Below are 19195 nucleotides of genomic sequence, written 5' to 3'. Positions count from 1 at the left end.
AGAATTAAATAAAGTTGAAAAAGGAAAGGAAATATTTCTATAGCAGTTTTAATAGCTGAAGCAGCTCAAAAGGGCCAGACAAAAGTTACTGCCTGCAAAGGAAGAGGTGGGACACTCTCACTTTTTGCAGGAACAGTCATTTGAAATGCTGTGTCACTTCCCAGACTCATGTGTATACATTCACATGGACAATACATACACAGCGTGTTAAAAGCGGGGTCTCTCAGCTGCATGATTTCTGTGCTACCTTTTCATCAGATGTTCATAGCAAGATGATAAGAGCAGGCAGAGGACATACATCTACTGCTTTAGCTTCTGCATGGTTTAGAGGCCACTTGAGAAGCAGACTTGGTTAGGAAAGTTTTCCCTTCCCAATCTTGATACAGCTCTTTCCCTGGCGGAAGTTTCACTAAAACAAAATTGAAAGCGTTTCTTGTTTCCTTGCTTGTTTTCTTGGTGACTACCCCGGATATAGCACCAAAGCTCAATAAGCTTCACCATGGGAATCATCCAGAATACAATGCCTTTTGTTAATGAGCCTGAGAAACAAGTGTTTGGGGAAACCGTCAAACAAATTCAGATTCTAAAACTATGCAGGTGTATCACATGACAAATCTGGGAAAGGCAAAGGAAATGCTAGTATTTCCCGGTCCCTTATTTGCATGTGAAGCTTGCATGGTCCCGAAAAGCTCTCAGCTCCAACTTACAGTTGAGAAGGCCCAGCTGCAGAAGTGATGCCAGAGCTGTAAGTATCATGAAGAGCAGGAGTCCTCCTCTCCTCCCCAGAAACCCGACCACAGGGCACATGGCCAGGCAGGATGCCAGCGCAATCCCAGCCATGGTGTAGTAGTCCGCATAGAAGTTGTGGGTAATCGCCATCTTCGCTTCGTGCCCCATCATACTTTTTGCAAAACAGTGGTGTATGCCATAACCAGTCAGCCTGAGGGAAACAGGAAAGGGCAAGAGAGACTATTGCTGAGAGGGCAGAACACACACTGCAATGTTATTCAGCGTGGGGAGGCATTAATGCAGGAATACAACACCTTACGTTAAGAAAATTATCTCTAGGTGCCACTGTGAAAATAAGCATTGATAAAAAGAAGCAAAAGAAGAAAAATCTCCATTCAACCAAATATTTGCTGACTTTATTCATACAGCTGCTGCTCATGGTATGATCAAGGCACGGGGATCTTCAAAAGAACTCCTAGTGTGTGGTAGGTTTTCCCATTTTATTTGAGAAATCTCATTCCCAGAGGAGCACATCTCTCTGTTCCCAGTGCACCTGCTGACAGTCCAGAGCCAGCACTGCTGCGATGAAGTAGCCTCTGTGCTTGGACAGAAAAACACCAGGAACACCCACCTGCCTGTGGCACTTGGTCATACTAAATACAAGCATTATGCCTCACTTCCCAAGCTAGCCCATTAAAACTGAAAGCCCCTGAGAAAGGAGTATTTGAAATTGTATGTGCTGCAATGATTATTACAATTATGAAATAATCTCTAATTCAGTCTACACATTTACACCACCCTTCATTGTTATGTGTCTTCTCTTAAAAAAATTTCTTTGAGATGCCACTGATCAATATCTCACCATCACATTTCACACATCTTTCTCCTGTCTCACCCTGTGCCTCCAAAAAATAGAAAAGAAAAAAAAAGGAAGAAGGAGAAGGGGCTGAAGGTACAAAAGTCTGATGAGAAGCCCCGGTTTCACCCCTGATGTGGTACAAAATAGTAGCAGGGGTGCAGCAGGAGAGGTCAATGCTCTCAACTGCACCCATCACAGCTCAAGTACCTCTGCCAGGAAGAACCTCCTGTCCCTGGCAATTATACAAGACAAATCTCATGGCACAAATTAACAGTGCCTGAAAGAGTGGAAGGCACAGATCCAGGTCTCAAAAAAAAAAAAAAAAAAAAAAGGCAGGTGCACTACACTGATACACTTCTATACTTCTGAAGTTCAGGAATTTGAAGCTGTCAGTGTAAACTGGATATCAAAATAAGCATAGAAACAGCTGTGGGGATATGCAGACCCTGAGTGCATGACAGCTCACAGCCTGAGGAGCTTTTCTTTCAAATTTGTGAATCAATGCTCCAGTTCAAAACCCCACACTCAATACCAAACACATTGCCCCTGATAAAAACCTAATACAAGTCCTTCCTGTTACACAAAAATGACATTTTCTTTGTATAACTAGATTATAGCTGACTCCTCCCATAAGAGAAATATTAACCAGCAAAACAATAGTAATAAAAAGGGCAGAGTTAACCAGCTTTTCTTCTGTCTTTCTTTTCTATGCATGCAAACAGAGTTGCAGAAGTTGCTATTGAGACCATGACCTATAAAGTAAATTATTCAATCATTTGTACTTTGCTTTCCAGCCTGTTCCCTAAGAATTACTCTATTCTCTCCACTTGGTGAGCAGCTCAAAATAGTTACTTTTAAAATTAAATCCTTGTCTTCTTTAGTTTCTTTTTTGTTCCCTGCAAAAGGTTCTTTCTCCATGAACTAAAAATTTAGCACAGCCCTGTCTAACAGGAGTAACAGAAGTAAAACTAAATATTTTTTTCCACCTATTAAAAACAAACATGAAATCTATTTCCTCAGATGTACATCTGCTTCATGCTCTGCTTGGATGCAAACAGCTTTCATGTGCTAATGCCAGAAGTTATTTTTTGGACTGCCGAGATATGATTTAAGGAATTTCCAAATATGCAAATTAATGTGGGTGAGGGAGAAGGGGAGAATCCCCCATGTAAACAGTTTTCACAAATACATTTAACGCTGTCTACTAAATGTACGTGGTGAGCCTTAGAAGAAAGCACTCTTTCAGAACAGAGGTAGGCCCTCACTGGTGGGTGGAAGAGAGACACAAAACTCATAAAACCAGATTTGATTCTGAAGCCAGTAACACTGGAGACTGACCCCTGAAGTCTGTGTTCTTCTGGGGACTATTTGCCCAGCATGGGGGCTGTCCCCTCTGGGTGATGACTGATCCATAAGCCTGCTAACAGGAGTGAGGGCTGCAGAGCAGTGCCCTGAAGTGAGGAAGAAAAAGCCACAAGAGAGCTACATACTTTGAAACCCAGCAGAGAAAGGGGATTCCCAGCCTTCTCCAGCCCCACCTTCCATTTGAAAAGAAAACCATGAAAAATTCAAATGGGCATTTTGCAAGATAGAAAAATTAGAAAATGCACTGCTGGTGCCCTTCCAGAATTTGCAAGCCAGTGTGTTTCCTCTTTACAAGGTGTTCCGTTCTGGACAGAAGGTCTCAGAACCTGTAACCTGCAAAACCCTCAGGCTGATGCTTGTTTTTGCCCACATGAGCATGTCCAAACTGAAACCTTAGGAGGCGAGCATCGCATTGTTCTGTTGGAGACTGCACGTTCTCCCTGTGGCCCCCTGCACACAATTTGGGAGTGCTGAGACACTTTGTAATCTGCCTTTGAAGACCCACCAAGCACAGCTGTTACACAAGGGAACAACTTGTATTTACTGGCAAGCAACCTTTTCCTCTGCACCACAGCCCTGTCAGATGTAAACATCTTGAACCTGTACTCCTGGGGCATGAATGGTTTCAAAGCTGCCACCTGGGATGCCAAGCAGGTGTCAGCACGGTGCCTGAGAAGATGCGGTTCTGCTGCCTGAAACAGCCAGCGAGCTCCTCCATGTTTGCCATAAAAAATACAGTTCCAAGGAACAGCTGGTGTTTTTCCAGGATCATTTATCAGAGATGTTAGTGAAGGGTCCCACACAGGGAATAGTGGAGCTCCCTCATCACTTCCCGTTGCTGCTCCAGTTCACTGACCACACAACTATTTAAACAGAGATTGGACTTACGAGTTCACGCACAACACTACGATGTTTTTCCACAGGTTCCTTGTTCCCACCACTTTAACAATGCAGACTTTCTTTGGTCTCCTGGTGATTTCCTTTTCCAGCTCTGAAACAAACCAAATTAGAATTATCATTTCACTGAGGAGAATGAGAAGATTTACTTGTGAGCTAAGATATTCTGAGGGATGTTCTGGAGAGCAGAACACTATTGATTACATTTACAGGAGTTATAAAAATGCTGAACTACCTGCCTAAAGTCCAGCACAGGTTCCTCCTTTTCTTCCAGGCTTCCCTTCATCTTCTTGGGGCAAAAGAACTAAGAACTCCTTCATACTCCAAGCCTCCTCCCAGTTAAAAACGTGTATGTAAAGTGGGAGCAGTATGGAGCTTGACCCCAACAAGCATAATAGCAAATTTCTGGAAGAACTTCAGGATTCTGTTAATTTTTAGAATCCTCCACAGGGAGGACTGCACTTGTGCAGCTACAGGCTCTGCTCCCATTGTGCAATGCATACATAAAAAGTAATGGAAAGGACTAGAGCTCAAACTCATTTTTCATGGGTCATCTTTTGAAGTTTGCTCAAATGCAAGTTTGAGAATGAAGTGGCTAGGACATTATGTCAGCTCATCCATCTTCCACTCCACTCCCTTTTCAGATATTTAAAATTTTTCTGATGGATGTCCTAAACATTAAGACATTTTCTTAAAGAAAAATCATGGGGCATCAGCAGCTGTGATGTCTTTGCATTTCAGAACTAAAGCCCCACCATGTCCTTCCAGTTCTGGGCAGCTTCAGGCGATCTTTTCTTTGCAATGCTGAAATAACGCACAAACCTTACAAATGTTACCTCTGATACCCTTGTTGGCACGGGACAATAATGAAGGGCACTGTTTATTTTCCAATTACTATTAAGCTGGAGCTTGAACACCTATCTAAGCGTGCCAAAGCAGCCACTGTTTCCAAGCTACTGGATCAGTGGGCAACAAGTCCAATAAAAGCAGGAGAAGCTGTAGCTATAAAGAAGCATCACAAAAATGATGCCCTCCAGGAGCACAGACTAGGTCTGTTTTCTGGGGTAAAGTCTCTCAGTGCTGCTTTCTAGCCTGACTGTGTTTAAAGGCAGCAGCGTGGCCCTGTTGTGCATGAGTTCTCTTCGTGCATATGCAATGAGCTCGGGTGTCCTCAGCTGCCCAAACTGGCCTGGCCTGGCCTGACCTCTGCCTTACTCTGCTGAATAGCAACTTCCTAAAGAGATGCAAGACCGGAGAAAATAAAAGCAAGCTGTGGGGGTTTAAAAAAAACAGCCACCTGAATTTACAAATGAAACAAAAGCCACATTTGCCAGCTATTATTTGAAAAGTGCATCACAAAAATAATAAATGAAGCAAACACTATTTACATGCAAATACTTGATCTATTAACTGCTCACAGGTCACTCCTGGTCTTCTCTCTAGTGTAATTACTGGGAAGGCTTCTGACAAAAGCAGCAAAGTGTATCTTACATTAGTGATTGCATTTAGGCAGAATATTGCTATATTACTTTCCTAACAACTTGATAATGGCCATTTCTCCCCAGAATCTATGCAGCATGAAGCACACAAGAGCAGAAAAACTAAGGTGGAGGAAAAGAAAAAATTAGTTAAATTAATATTTGTATTACAAGCCCTCTTCAGACTCAGCAATGGATTGGGGCCATATTAAAATATAAGCAATAAAAAAATTGGAGCCGAACCTCAAAGAACAAGGTCAAAATAATTTTTGTAGCAAGATTCTAGGAAGGAATAAGTGGGAACAAAATAGTTCAGAACATTGGAAGCAGTAAGATAAAAAGTAATTGTAAAGGCCATGATTGAGCCCAGGCCAAACTTTATACAGCAAAAAAAAGTCAAAGCAAGCACTAGAAGTAGCACAAGGGTTCTGAAAGGCTGTTGGTGGGTGTTTACTATTTCAGCTGAAGGGCGACAATGAAAATCATAACCCAAACAACACATATTGCACAGATTTCATGTGGACAAAAGGGTTTACTCAAACTAAGAATGACCAGATCTGGACTATAAAGTAAAACATCTCATTCTCTGTCAGCAGAAGGTACATATGCCATATTCTTCAGATTTTCTTAATCTGATAAGGTTTTTTGTTTGTTTATTCCTCAGAGAAATTTTTACTTTTTTCTTTCAAGACAGAGAGTAGACTTACTTGTAAATACATGCTGTACTGAGCCACAACTCAATAAAATCAAGAGATGCAATGATCAACTTGGCTACACTTTTCTTTGCAACCAAACATTATTTTGCCCTCCACTCCTGCTTTGTTCATGCATTAGGTCTTCCTATAATCCATATGTTCTTGGTTTATTGTCAAGCATCCTTCTCACCTGCACTCAGGCTCCCCTTTTAACCTTTCTCATAAATCAGTGCTTCTGAACTAGTTCCCACCAGTGTTTTTCACTGAACTGCTGTTCTGCCCTCAAGTAAAGGCTCACTTGGTTATGTGAACTGTCAAACAGCTCCTGTGTCAGCTGCAGTGAGGATCACACACGACAGGGGAGCTCACCCCTTCTCTACCTTACTCATGCAGCAGTCTTTCTGCAGTGGACCCTTAATCTGCTTTCATGAGGGTTATGCTCCATGGACACATCACAGCATTATACAAAAATGTCTCAATTCCAGCATTACAAGCACTAAAAAAACAAAACAAAACAAAACAAAAAAAAAACAACACAAAAAAAAAAACCAAGGAGGGGAAAAGAAAAAATATGAGGAGAAAAAAGAATCTGGTCTCAAACCTTAAACCTTACACCAAAGAATGCAAACAGAACCTGGCTTTTTATTGAGAGCCTTGTGACTCTACCAGCTATTTACACCTCCATGCCTCTATGATATTGTTAAAACTTCAAATCTAAGTCACCTGCTTTAGATGAATGACTTGTTTCCAAGTCTCCAACACAATTCATCCTTCTGATGGCTTTCTCCTTCCTTTGCTTCTATGAATACTAGTGAGATATTCACCAAAAATCCCCACTGCACTGCAAATTCAATTACCTGCAATAACTAAAATATCTTTACAATAGGAACAAATAAGCTATGTGACTTGCAAAAAGGTCATAGCTACAGAACAGGCCCTCGTGTAAGTGACCTGCTGTCTTTGGAGTGAGCCTGTCTGCCTGCTCTGACCGACTTTGATGAGCACCAGGAGAGTGACAGCTCGCAGGCTGACTGACTTCATAGGTCAAAGTTAAGATATTAAAAATAAAGCCAAAGCCTATTAAAACCTCGTAGAAGTAAAGTATTTCTCTCTCAGGACTAACACCAGAAAAGCTCCCTGTACCCCCAGCTTACTCTTTGATTTTACACTGAAGTCACCAGTACAGAAGGAATTTGCATTAAATGTTTCAATTTTGATTTACCAAAAGGGAGAGTGTGGAACATAAAAATATTTCTATCCATTTATTCAGAGGCCCCTAATAAGTTTTCCCATACTCCAGAGCCCACACACACTCTAGGCTTCCTATTCAGGGACTCAGTAGGAAAACTGTCAACAAGCTAACTCTTTATATCTCAGTGGAAATTAGAACTATTCACTGGCAGACTTTAAAAGTCTCATGGGAAGGGGAACCTTACCAGCTCCCAAAGCTCCTGAATTCTCATGGGACCCTCTGCATTTCAGGAGCATGCCTTTCAAAATCAGAAAGTATCTTTAGAGCCTTCAGATGAAGCCACCCATCTCTGCATCACTTGGCACAGACAGAACAGACAAAAGCCCAAATCAAGCCACATAAAAATTATGTCCAAAATGACAAGTGTCCTGTGGTGATGGACTTCTGCTGGATTTTTCTGGCTGCTAAACGATACTGTCAGTAGCTCTTTGAACATGAAAAGATCTATGGAAGCCTAGCACAGAGACTCGATCAATCCTCGGAGCATGACAGCTCTGCAGCAGGAGGTGGACCAGTCTGAAACACAGGGGTGAAGCAATCTATTCTCAGGCAGGCAGAGTTACTGGCACACAGGTTTATTTATACCTTCCAGGACTTTTGTCCAGCTCTCAAGCCATATATAGAAATTATGAGGTAGGTAAAACACAGACTGATGGGCAGAGAGTGATAAGGGATAGAAAAATAGGAATCATCAGCGGATGGCAGGACATTAGTAGTGGGATGACTCATCTTATTAAAAAAAATAAATTGTTTAATAATCTGAGTAGGGAGCTTGGCAAAAACCTCCGAAACGTACCAATAAGGTCTGCTGGTGATAAAGTGAGGCACTACCTTACTATCAAAGGTAAGTACAATGCAAATGGGCCATTGGAGGGAACTGGGTGAGCTTGAGATCCAGCATGTGGCAAAAGCAAGTGAAAATGTGAAATACAATGCAAAATTCTCAGTGATTAAGGGGGAATGTTCCTGGTGGAAAGTAAGCAAAACTGGTGTTGGACTTGGTTATGTACTACTTGAACACACATGACTGTATGATACCAGTTCAATGCAGCCATGAGGTGTTTGCAATTCACACAATGAAATACTGGAATTCTTTTACAATTCTGATCATCAATATTTGAGAAACTAAAGCTCTGGCAAGCTGGAGTATTGTATTTATAAAAGGAGAGGAGACAGAGGAGAACCTCATCTCAGTACAGGAATAGGGCTGCTCTCTTCGCATATAGCATGAGGAAAAAGAGATTTAAGATAGGCACAGGCAGGACCAAATGGGAAAACAAAAAAAGAACAAACCCAGACAACTATAGTGTATTTGAATTGAATGCTAAAATGTATCTGTAGTACAAGAGGAATATGGAGACTGGAATGGCTTTCTAACAAAAGCACTGGACATAAATACTAACAGCATTTAAAATTAACCTCCTTTCAGGAGAGCAACTCTGTAACTCTAGGACTATAACAGCTAAGGACTGACTGTAATAATTTATTTCAATCATCTATTTCTAATTACTTTCATAAAAGATTGAAAAGTCAGACCTAAGGTTGCTGTTGCAATCTTCAATTGCTCATGTGCATTATGATAGAGCATTTTGATGATCACACATTAGTTTTTCCCCCGGAATGTTCACTGCAGTCATCCAAGGGACAGGTATTAAAGACATCTCTGCCTTTCCCATTCAACATGTACCCCTCAGCTTCATTAGCCAAACTTCCCAGTGAGTACAAAAACTCATAGATTTCCTTAGAGACATTCCTACAGTGCTGTCAGAATACACATGCATTTCATAAATGCAAACGAAATCATCCCTACCACCTTCTTTTAAGAGTAAGGGCAAAGATTACTCCTGTTTTGCAGGCAGGGAGATAAAATAGAGAGGACTTGTGTCCAGAATGAGAAAAAGTCATGCAGCAATAACCCTTGTAGGTGTTGATATAAATGCTCCCATCTTTCTGCAAATCAAGCCTCACAATTACATGCTAGAGACAGACGCTGAAGAAATTGTGATTAGTGACAGCACTGGAAGGGCCTGATTCCAGGGAAATCTTCATCATCGTACAAGAACATCCCTGACAATCCCAGAGAATGAGTACAGCTCTTCAGGAAGTATTCAGATTCATTTCCCCAACACTGTCCTTTTGCCTTCTGTAACCTTCTGCCTCATTCACTACACACCTTCCAAATTCTGCAACAAATGAGGAACAGACAACAGCTTCATTCCCACATCATCGTCCATCCTATGCACTGATTCGTCCATCCTATGCCCTGTGGAAAAAATAGGTTGTAATCATGTTATTAAAGGCTGTATCATCATGCCTTCATGCCAGGAGGCCAAGCAGGGGTTGTCCAGGCAACCTGACTTCTTGCATTTCCCAGAGCATGACTTGTCAATGCTTTCTAGCATCATCAGTGTTTAAAAAATCCCAACAACAACACAAAGAGCACCTCCAATGTCCTTGTGTGGAGCTGAGGCCATCAGGAGGTTGCAGGTACCCACACATGCATTGCTGCTCTCTGTTGTGGGAGCTACGGTGGGAACCTCAGCAAGCTGAGCAAGCGAGTTGGGCAGCAGGGAGGGGTGAAGCAAACATTTTAGGAGTGGATTTTGCAAAAGAAGAGTTCTAAGAATGAATGCTTGGGCTTGACAGCTTGCTCTGGAAGGAGGGGGAAGTATATGATTGCAGCCCCTTTAGTCTCCATGCTCTAGCTCTCTTCTGTTCTTCCTCTACAGAATGTTCTTCCTCCATTGCTTTCCCCCAGTCCCTTGCTGCCCTTGCCTCTCTAAATCCTCTCCAACTATGGTCCCACACTTTTTAAAGTCTCTTATTTCCTCTCTTCTCTGGCCACTGGTCCCCTCTTACTGCTCTCCACTTCCACTTGGTCCTCCAGGTCTCCCTCCTACCCTTCACATCCACATCCAGACTCACCAGTCCTCTCCCCTCTGGTGCCCGTGGGCTGGGGAAATGCCAGCAGCACCAGGGCTTGCTGCCAGCCCTCTGCACATGGTTCCTGCCCTGGAAAGCTGGCTCCTCTGGGAGCATAGGTAGCATTGTGCACAAAGAGCCAGTGTGCCAGCGGGGCACAAATCAACAGGCTGGAGTGCAGCCAGCAAGAGTCTGCAGAGAAAGAATCATTCAAACTGAAATAGAGGCTGACAGCCACCTCTTCTTTCTTTCTTTTTTTTCCCCTTTAAATTTTTTAGCATATTTGGCTTTTCCCAGTGGCATCAAAAGGCACATTCTCACCCTTTTTCTCCTGATCCCTCCAAAACCTGATACTGTCAGATATCACTGCTACCTTTGCCAAGGATACAGTCATGGCATGCATGGGCTCTCCTCTTCCATTGACATAGACCCAGCCAGGAGAAGACAGTTAGGTAAGGACCTAACTGACCAGTTTTGCTCTTGTTAATCACTATCATGTACAGCACATCCTGAAAGAGTTGCTCAAACTCCACAACTGCTACTGAACAACAGGGGTCCGGCAGGAGAAACCCAGACCCTCCTGAAACTGATTTAACATATAAGAGAACCACAGAAATTACTGGCTGGGTTTTTTATTTATTTATTTATTTTTATTTTGAGATAGAAATCTCTGTGGCTGACACACAGCCTTCAAGCAGCACCTTGAACTGTTTTAACTGCATTTCCCACATTTACCTGACCACCCACCCTCTGTGAGCTGCATGGAGCATTTAAGTTTAACACCATTAAACACCCAAGAAACAGGATCTGGCAAAGGAGGTACTTCACTATCACATGGAATCACCTGTATTATAGAACCAGGAAACTTGTTTTTCTTCTCCAGCTAATACACTCTTTATCTATCACAAGCTTTAACCAGCAGTGAAAGAGGCCGACTTTCAGACATAAGGCATTTTCACCCTTCCCTCTGCTATTTACCCAGTGGAAAAGGAAAATGCATATGATTACATAGATTCAAGGCTCATGCTTTGGGAAAAAAATATACATAGCAAAACAAAACAGAAAAATAGCTTATGTTTAAAGAAAAATAATGGCAGCATGTTGTTCAGCAGCAAGAAAGGTGAAAGAGAATTAAATTTTTTTCTTCAAAGGGAAACTCCTTGAAAACCACAGCTTTCCTGACTGCAATCCACACACATACACACACAGAGTACTTATCACCACCGTGCCCCTGCATCTTCTCCATGTTGTGCCCTGCATGCTAAAGTACTGGCATCTATTTGGATGCTTTACCTTTGCTGTCCACCTTTTGTGATTACATCAGTGTTATTTCTCTAAGCTTAGAAGGGAATTTTGGGAAGGAACAGCTATAACCTCTCTGCCCACAGGAGCACCACTGGTTTGTGTTTCCATCCAGAGATAAGCAAAAAGGGAACTTTGTTTTTTCAAAGCTGGCCAAGCAGTTATTTTCATGTTAAGGAACACCTGAAATGTCTCCCCACACAGGGGAAGCCAAAGAGAACTGCCCAGGGCTGGGTTTCCAAGGGAGCATCACATGTGACACTTGGGTAGCTGCTGACACAGCAGTGTCTCGAGTGGAGCATTTCCCAGGACACCCAAACATGGCAGGGCTGGGTGCTGGTGCAGTCAAGATCAGCTTGTAGCAGAAAATCTGTTCCAGGCAACAAACAGCCCCTTCAACCCCACACAAAGAAAGAGAATGCATTCCATAAAAACAATGAAAGCTACCTAAAGTGTAACACACCTCTAAAAGGTGCAATGATGGTTGCTGCTTTAGGATTTCCAATTCCCCTGAGCACTCTTTTCTCCTGTTTGTTAAACAATCTTCAATATCATTTATGATGCTAAAGTCAAAATTACTGTCCCACAGCTTCACTGAATTGTATGTTTGCTTTTCGTTCTACAGAGAAACAAGGAAGAGATGGTGAAGTTTGTGGAGAAACTGGCAGGGAAAATCTGTACTGAATTAATATTATCAAAATATTTAATTTGCTCATGATTGAAGCTGACTTTTTTGGATAATGCTTTGAAACATTTGTCAACAAAATTCAGCAAGCCTGTTTTAAAAATGAAATTTCAATACACAATAGAATAAAAATAATTTCCTTGATGCAGAAACAGATTTAAACTTTTATTTCTAAAAGAGGGCAAAGTTTAAAGCCAATTGGTGAAATTTTGAGTCAAAACATCCTAGGGGCAATTTAACCAGGTCTAATTCACCTATATTTCTTAAGCATTAAAGAAGAAAACGCAATCAAATAAACCTAAAAATCTCATTATAAAGGCAAATTATTCCTGCCCAAAATCACAAGGTACGCCAAGCACTCAAAAATAAAGCTACTAAAAGCTGCTGTGGAAAAGGGTCCCTTCATGCAACCAACATCAGCCCTGGGACAGGCTACTTGAGATAAGGGCAATGTATTTTTACAACACTGTAGATTGCTATCAACACCCCTTGTCTCACTTTAATTTGTTTCCCATGTAAGCACACTCCCACTCCATCTTGCTGGCTGGGCATTGCCCATCAGCTGCCCACCCTCATTTTCTCCTGGCAGGGTTTGTTATGGCAGCTGCTGGACCTTTCAGCTGCAGCTGGATCACTGTCTGGAATTTCAGTTGTTGTCTTTAGAGACATCTCCCAGGAGAGCACTGGCAACCACTCCAACTCAAAGGACTGTCCAAAACAACAGATAAATTTTGCTTCCTTTGCCCCCCGCCCCACCTCACGCATGGGCCACCTCCCCATGGAGCAGAGACCCTACAGATGGTTAGTGGCACTCTCCACTACAGGCAGTGTAGCCAATGGACGAGCAAAAGCCTTCAGAAGGCAGTGGAAATGGTGTAACTCTTCAGAAAGGAATATCAGCCTGCCCACTGCTCGGAGAGTAATTCGAAATTAAGTTTTCTTGCATCCCAGAAATACTTTGTCCTCTTCAACACTGCTTCTTTTTACTATGAGACTCATATCAAGTGCCATAATAGGTGTATATGAAACTCCTGTTACTCCTGTAATGATCTGTTATATCAGATACACTAATTTCATTGGTATGTATGAGCAAAATTACAGTGGGATTTTCAGCTGGAAGGGACTGCAAGTGAGCAGTTTATCATTTCAATGCATTGGGAGTAATTCAATCACAGCAGGCCGTTACAACAATGCAGCAAGGAATAATCAACAGCAACACAATGGCCCCTAACTAGAGCAAAACAGTTTCCAGCCCTTTCAGTGGAAAACAAAGAATAAAACAAATCACAAACAAAAATCCCTCCACACAGATAGGAAAGCTCAACCATGGAATAAAGGGAAAACAAGGGATATCTGCACCAGGCTCAATGGCACCCTTTCTCCCAGACAAGTACCAGTTTTTTACCCATTCCATGCTAGAGCAACTATGGACATGTACAGCACACAAGAGCAGAGAAAGGGCTCCTCCTTCTCCTTCCTGACCCACTGCAAGATACAAGGCCTGCAGCTTGATCACATACTTAATTCAAGAATCCTACTGTTTTCCTGTCCTCATTCAGGCCATCAACACCCCCATGCACACAGAATGAGAGAGGTGGTCCTTCCTTCAGTAGTTTGTAGTTTATCTTATTTAATTCTTTTGGTACTGCTCCTCTCTTACTCTTCCTACAGAAACACAGCTTCCCTCCAGGGCTGCATCAGAAAAACCTTTAAGTGTGGGGCTGCAAAAAGAGTTTAAGGAGAAAAAGTGAGGAAACAAATAATAAAAAACCCAACAATCTCATTGTCAACAAGGAGGCAAAAATGACCATGTTCTGAATAATTTATAAATTGCAAATGGTGCTGTACTGACAACTGCTATATCTAAATGTACTTGCAGTCAGAGGACCCATAGTATTAAGGGGTGAAAAAATGCTCTGTTTTTCCACATGAAAGGGAGTCCCCTCCTTAAACAGGAGTGTACTCCTACCATGAAACTGCTGAGAAAAGTAATCAGTCACAAGTAACAGTCATAAAGCCATTCTGACATTTAGCATTCCTCCATGGGCAATATCATTATACATGGCTTAAATAAATCCCTCCAGCAGACAGCTGTGTCTTTATTATTTTCCTTAAAGGAAACTCAGGTAATTAGTTTGTTCTTTCCCCTAAAATAGGTTTTATTTCATCTGCAAATTCAAGAAGCTGACTGGCAAAAGCCAAATTTAGGAATTGGCTGGGAAACTCCAAGGCCAATTGTTGGCTCATGGACCCATCATTTCTCAAGATCTATAATTTATTCCAAGGACGACCTGCAAAAATGAGGTGGGGGGGATATCAACAAGTTAAGGACAGCTCTCACACCCCTAATGCTTTTCAAAACTTTACCATAAAAATGGCATTTACACTGCAAAGCCATATGGTGTGATGCAGATCCAGGAACTGTAACCCCAGACACACAATTACACTCAAGCCAGCTAATTACCACCGGTGTATTGACTGCAACAAAAATCACACCAATGACCTGGGAATGTATAGAAGAGATCCTGAACTGGGCTTTCCATCCCTCACTGATGGAGATTGATTCACTCATAAGGCACTGATGTTAATGGTGACAGTTTTCTCTCCTGGATTAAACCTGTTCCAGTGCTGACTGACACCTTTAACACTGACTGATGGAAGCTACACTTACACCAGAGACCTTCAACAAGGATCAGACAAGTACAGAAACATCACTTCTACCCACTGGCAGAGCTACTGGCTGACGTTCCCCTGCAATCCCTGGGGTCAGAGCAGCTAGTGTTGGAAAAGCAGGGAAATGTTTTCCACCATTTTCTGACAAGTGGGTACTCTGATACAGATTGCAAATGACAGTGCAAAATGGGTGTTTATGGGCAGAATCCAGCCTGTGAGAAGGAAAAGGGGAGTCTGAACCAAATCTGACAGGTGCACTAGGGAGATAAAGATCCAGAAGCTTTTTGCTTTGTCGTAGTTAGACACACACACACACACACACACGCACACACACACACACGCACAGTCTCTTCTGCACAGCAATCTGCAAGATGGGATCTTGGCTTTTTCAGTGACAATTTTGGTGATGAGGGGAGCCAGCTCTTTCTAAAAGCATCAGTAAACCAAGGAATTGATACTTCAGACTCTCAAGCAAAAACTGCACCCTACCACTGTCACTTGCAGCAACCCTCCATCCCTAGATCAGCATCACTCAGATGATGCAGGAGAGGAAAGCAAAACAGCTCTTGGAGCAAAGCTTTAAAGAGAAACTCTAATGTGGTTCAAGTTTCCCATGGGGCTGGCACTTTAGAATAGGGGGTTTGAGTGCTGCTGCTTCTCCAAACCAACAGAGTAAGTGTTGGGTGATGGGCAGGATCCCAGCAAGCAGCTTCCTCAAAACACAGTTTCCAGAGGCACACAGAGCTGAAGGCGCACTCTTGTAGCCATGGTAAAATTCTTCAAGAGATGTCTCTAAAGACACACGGCACTGCAAGACAAGACTATAATTACTAGGACTGTTCAACAGGCCATGTAGTTTTTAACACAGTGCTGGAGTTTGGAATGGATTTTCAAGAGCAGAATGAATGAATGAATGAATGAGATGATTAACAGGCAATAAATGTATAATTTAATTCTGGGCAGTGATGCCACGTGCAGCCTTTAGAGAAGAGCTGGGGGATTTGCAGTTGTCTGTCCAACTCACCGGGCATCACTCCTTTGATGTCGCTTTCTGTGTTCATCCTGTTCTTGTGCGTGAACTGAAGGATCAGTTCCTTGGATGCCTCAAACTGTTGTGTAGCCATCAACCACCGAAGAGACTCTGGGAAAATACTTTAAAGAGGGAAAACAGGTTAGGGCTGCTTCCAATTTTCTGTTAGAAGATGAACTGGTAGAGTTTTAACTCCTCATTTAACCACTCAGAAGCTATGCAATTATTTCAAAATACAGAAGAATAACTTATGAAATAAAAGAGGGAAAACAGATTCAGAATGTGCAAATTTATGATATTTTCTTTTACCTTGATTCACAAATTATAGAGCAAGTATCCTATCACATGGAAAAACAACACATTGGAATTTTATAACATATTACAGGTGCTCTGTCCATTACTATAACTTGAAAGAAACGAGAGGAAGAGGCAGTACTGTCTGCAATAGACATTTGATGCCAAGAAGGGAGTGAATGAGATGAGCAGCTCACACATGGTAATTCAGACCAAAGGAAAAAAACAGCTGGCAGAAACAATTTGGGTTCTCTTTTAAAGACAGATAAAAGAGAAGAATTACTTCTTAGGATAATAAGCTTCCCTGACTAAAGATAATATTTTCTTAGTTGCCTTAAAAACATATACATGCATACAGTTAAAAAAGTCAATTTTCCATCCAATTGTTTCTTTCAGGTGCTGATATTAACCAGATTAATGAGCTTAACTGGTCACTCTCCTTTTTTTTTTTTTTTTCCAAATGAGTTTATTTAATACAAAAGAAATACATAGCTCTTAGAACAAAACTCCCAAACCTCCCATACTTCTATAGATATGAAAACTTTCAGATCTCACTCTGTTTTTTTCACGTAAAGACCTCATTTTTACTACTCTTCCAAAAGACCTTACAGAAAACAAATTTAACAAGTACTTTTAACTTCAAATACAAAATAAAACCTCAAATTTCCTACACAAATGACTGATCTTTGCTGTGGAAGCTGCCCAGTTCTTGTACTTCTAAGCAGTTAATTGCACCATTATTGTACTATCTCTTAGGGCTGATACAATTTGGAAGACACCTTAGCAAAGCCTCCAACTGAGACAGAGAAAGTATTTTTGGAAGAAGAAATAAAAAGGAGAGAAATCAGGCAGACTGCAATCTAAGCGATATCAGCCAATAAAAATATATAACAACTATGATGACAGCCATTCAGCTTGACAGCTTATTTACGCTGCACAGATGATTTGGCACATCTTCCAGCAGAAAGTCTTGTAAAGAAAAAGCATTTTTTTAAAGTACTACAAATTTTTTGAATGCAAAATCTCTGCATGCTTGGCCCTGGTGAGGGTACAGCCTCAGCCTCTAAACCTATAAGTTTTAGATTTTCAGCAGTCTGCTTACAGGTTGGAAGTGCTGAAGCCTAGCATCTTTCAGGTGCTCCATCACTCAGTGTGAGCAGAGAGAGGTTCCTTAGGGACACTTAAAAATCCGTGGGCTGCCTCAAGTCCATGTGATCAGTCCAGTCACACATATAAGAACTCCCATGGTCACAAATTCTCAAACAGTGTGACACACTAAGTCTGGTTGCACCCAATGGACTCTCATGGCCAGGGTAGAAGTCCGGTCACATTCAACAAATCTCACAGCCAGATGCAAAAGCGTCACTTACTGAGCAACAGGAATGCAGGTTCTTGGGTTGCTGGTGATAAATACACTGTCTGTGGAAGCACACACCAGTAATACTTACCGTATGAATGATACAGCCATTGACCAATGCATTAAATTGAGAGATGACCAAGTAGCACTAAAAGCATGATCACAAACAGAAGCTTGCTTTTTGAATTTCCTGAAGAAGCACTCGGTATTGCTCTGTTCAAGTCTTACTCAACAGGTGGTGGGAGAGGAGATAGGTATAACCCATTGACAGTCCCAGGGTACAAAGATGAAGCCTCCTCTGACCTCCTCCCTCAATTAAGCTACATTTATAATGTTTTCTTTGAGGGAAGGGAAAAGGTAAAGTTACAGGTGATGTAATTTCATGTTTAGGTTGGAATTTGGGTGACTTCAGTAACTAGCATATGGAGGGGGGTGTGAAAAGTAATACATACTTTTGAGCTAATGTCACAAAGTTCAGCTTTAGGTCACCTTTCAGGTCGTTCCTTTAGCTTACAGTTCCCATCAGCTGCATTGTTTTAAACAGAGAATGACCACAACTCCTCTGTGCCACTCCATCCTTTGTTTCCTGTCTCCTTTAGAGCAGTACACCAAGCTCCCTCAGTGTTCCTGCTCCAAGGTGTGCAGTAAATTTGTCCCTGGTGAACAATTTGAACCTGGTGAGCCAATGCATGCACTCCTTCCTGCTGACCTTTGGTTTTCAGTATTTTCCTTGCACAGCTGGCTGGTAGTCTGCTGCCTCCTCCATCAGGAAGGAAAGGGCCATGCTTTTCACACTCATGGAAAGATCAGGGGGTGGGGTAGGGTTAAACTTTCATCTCCTGTTCCACAGCTGCTGCTGCTTGGGAGAGGAGAGAAGGATGACTGGAAGGCACACTGGGGAAAAAAGATATTAAGTTTGATAAATCCTAAGAGGAGAGAAGAATCCTTGATGAAGACCAGGAAGATACCACATGTAGCTGGAAGGAGAACTGTGATTCTGTGCAGATGAGTGGAAAATGGATGCCCATGGAAAGGCTGTAATGTGTTTGTCAATTAGGGGTCTGCCTCAGGTCAACAAACACTGTTATTGCAACGTTGTGTCTTCATGCAAGTAAATCCTATGTAAAACACCAGAAAAGAACCAGCCACCTCTTCTATTTCTTCAGTTTTGGTTAGAGTGAAGCAGGAGTTTATTTCAAATTATTGATGCCTTTACTGACATTCATGGTGTCCTGTCTGGAGCTTCCCTTGTTCAAGGGAGAAGAAATAAGGTCTCTGTATAGCTGGAGTTCCCCTTCCCTAAAGGCTCTAATACCCACACACACTTGAAAGGAGTCTAACTTCTATTAAATTATCTTTATACACCTGTCACAAATCCCTGTGCCCATGTCTGACTTACATGGGTACCTTTCTGCCCTTCCAGAATGACCTAAGAGCCCAGTAGGGGTATCTGCTCCATACTTTTGTATCCAAGCCCATCTGCCCATCCCTCCTAGACAAATCTGCTGCCTCCCCCTTTTCCCCTATCCATGCCCAGCTTCCCAATCCACTCAGCCATGAACATTCTGGTGACTGTATAGCCTGCCATGTGCATGGGGCCAACACAAGAGCAAAACCATAGGTGGGAAAAGGGCTAAGCCCCAGCCTAGAGGGGCAA

At 42.1% G+C, this 19195-nt stretch overlaps 1 protein-coding gene across 3 annotated transcripts in view; it reads right to left on the bottom strand.

Moving 5' to 3' along the window:
* The window catches only part of SLC22A23 (solute carrier family 22 member 23), a 109298-nt gene that overhangs the window by 13422 nt on the left and 76681 nt on the right, over nt 1-19195 (bottom strand). The window contains exons 5-8 of one of the 3 annotated variants that reach the window (XM_064425932.1): nt 15882-16009; nt 9449-9538; nt 3842-3944; nt 708-940 (exon numbers count right to left, since the gene is read on the bottom strand). In XM_064425932.1, the coding sequence (XP_064282002.1) occupies nt 708-940; nt 3842-3944; nt 9449-9538; nt 15882-16009 (554 nt within the window). Of the gene's footprint in view, nt 1-707; nt 941-3841; nt 3945-9448; nt 9539-10813; nt 15666-15881; nt 16010-19195 lie in introns of those variants that run through there. The other 2 variants (XM_064425940.1, XM_064425949.1) reach the window with 2 other exon arrangements.

This window comes from Passer domesticus, chromosome 1, assembly GCF_036417665.1.
Source record: "Passer domesticus isolate bPasDom1 chromosome 1, bPasDom1.hap1, whole genome shotgun sequence".
Lineage (NCBI taxonomy): Eukaryota > Metazoa > Chordata > Aves > Passeriformes > Passeridae > Passer > Passer domesticus.
This window is presented reverse-complemented; position numbering and strand designations above follow the sequence as displayed.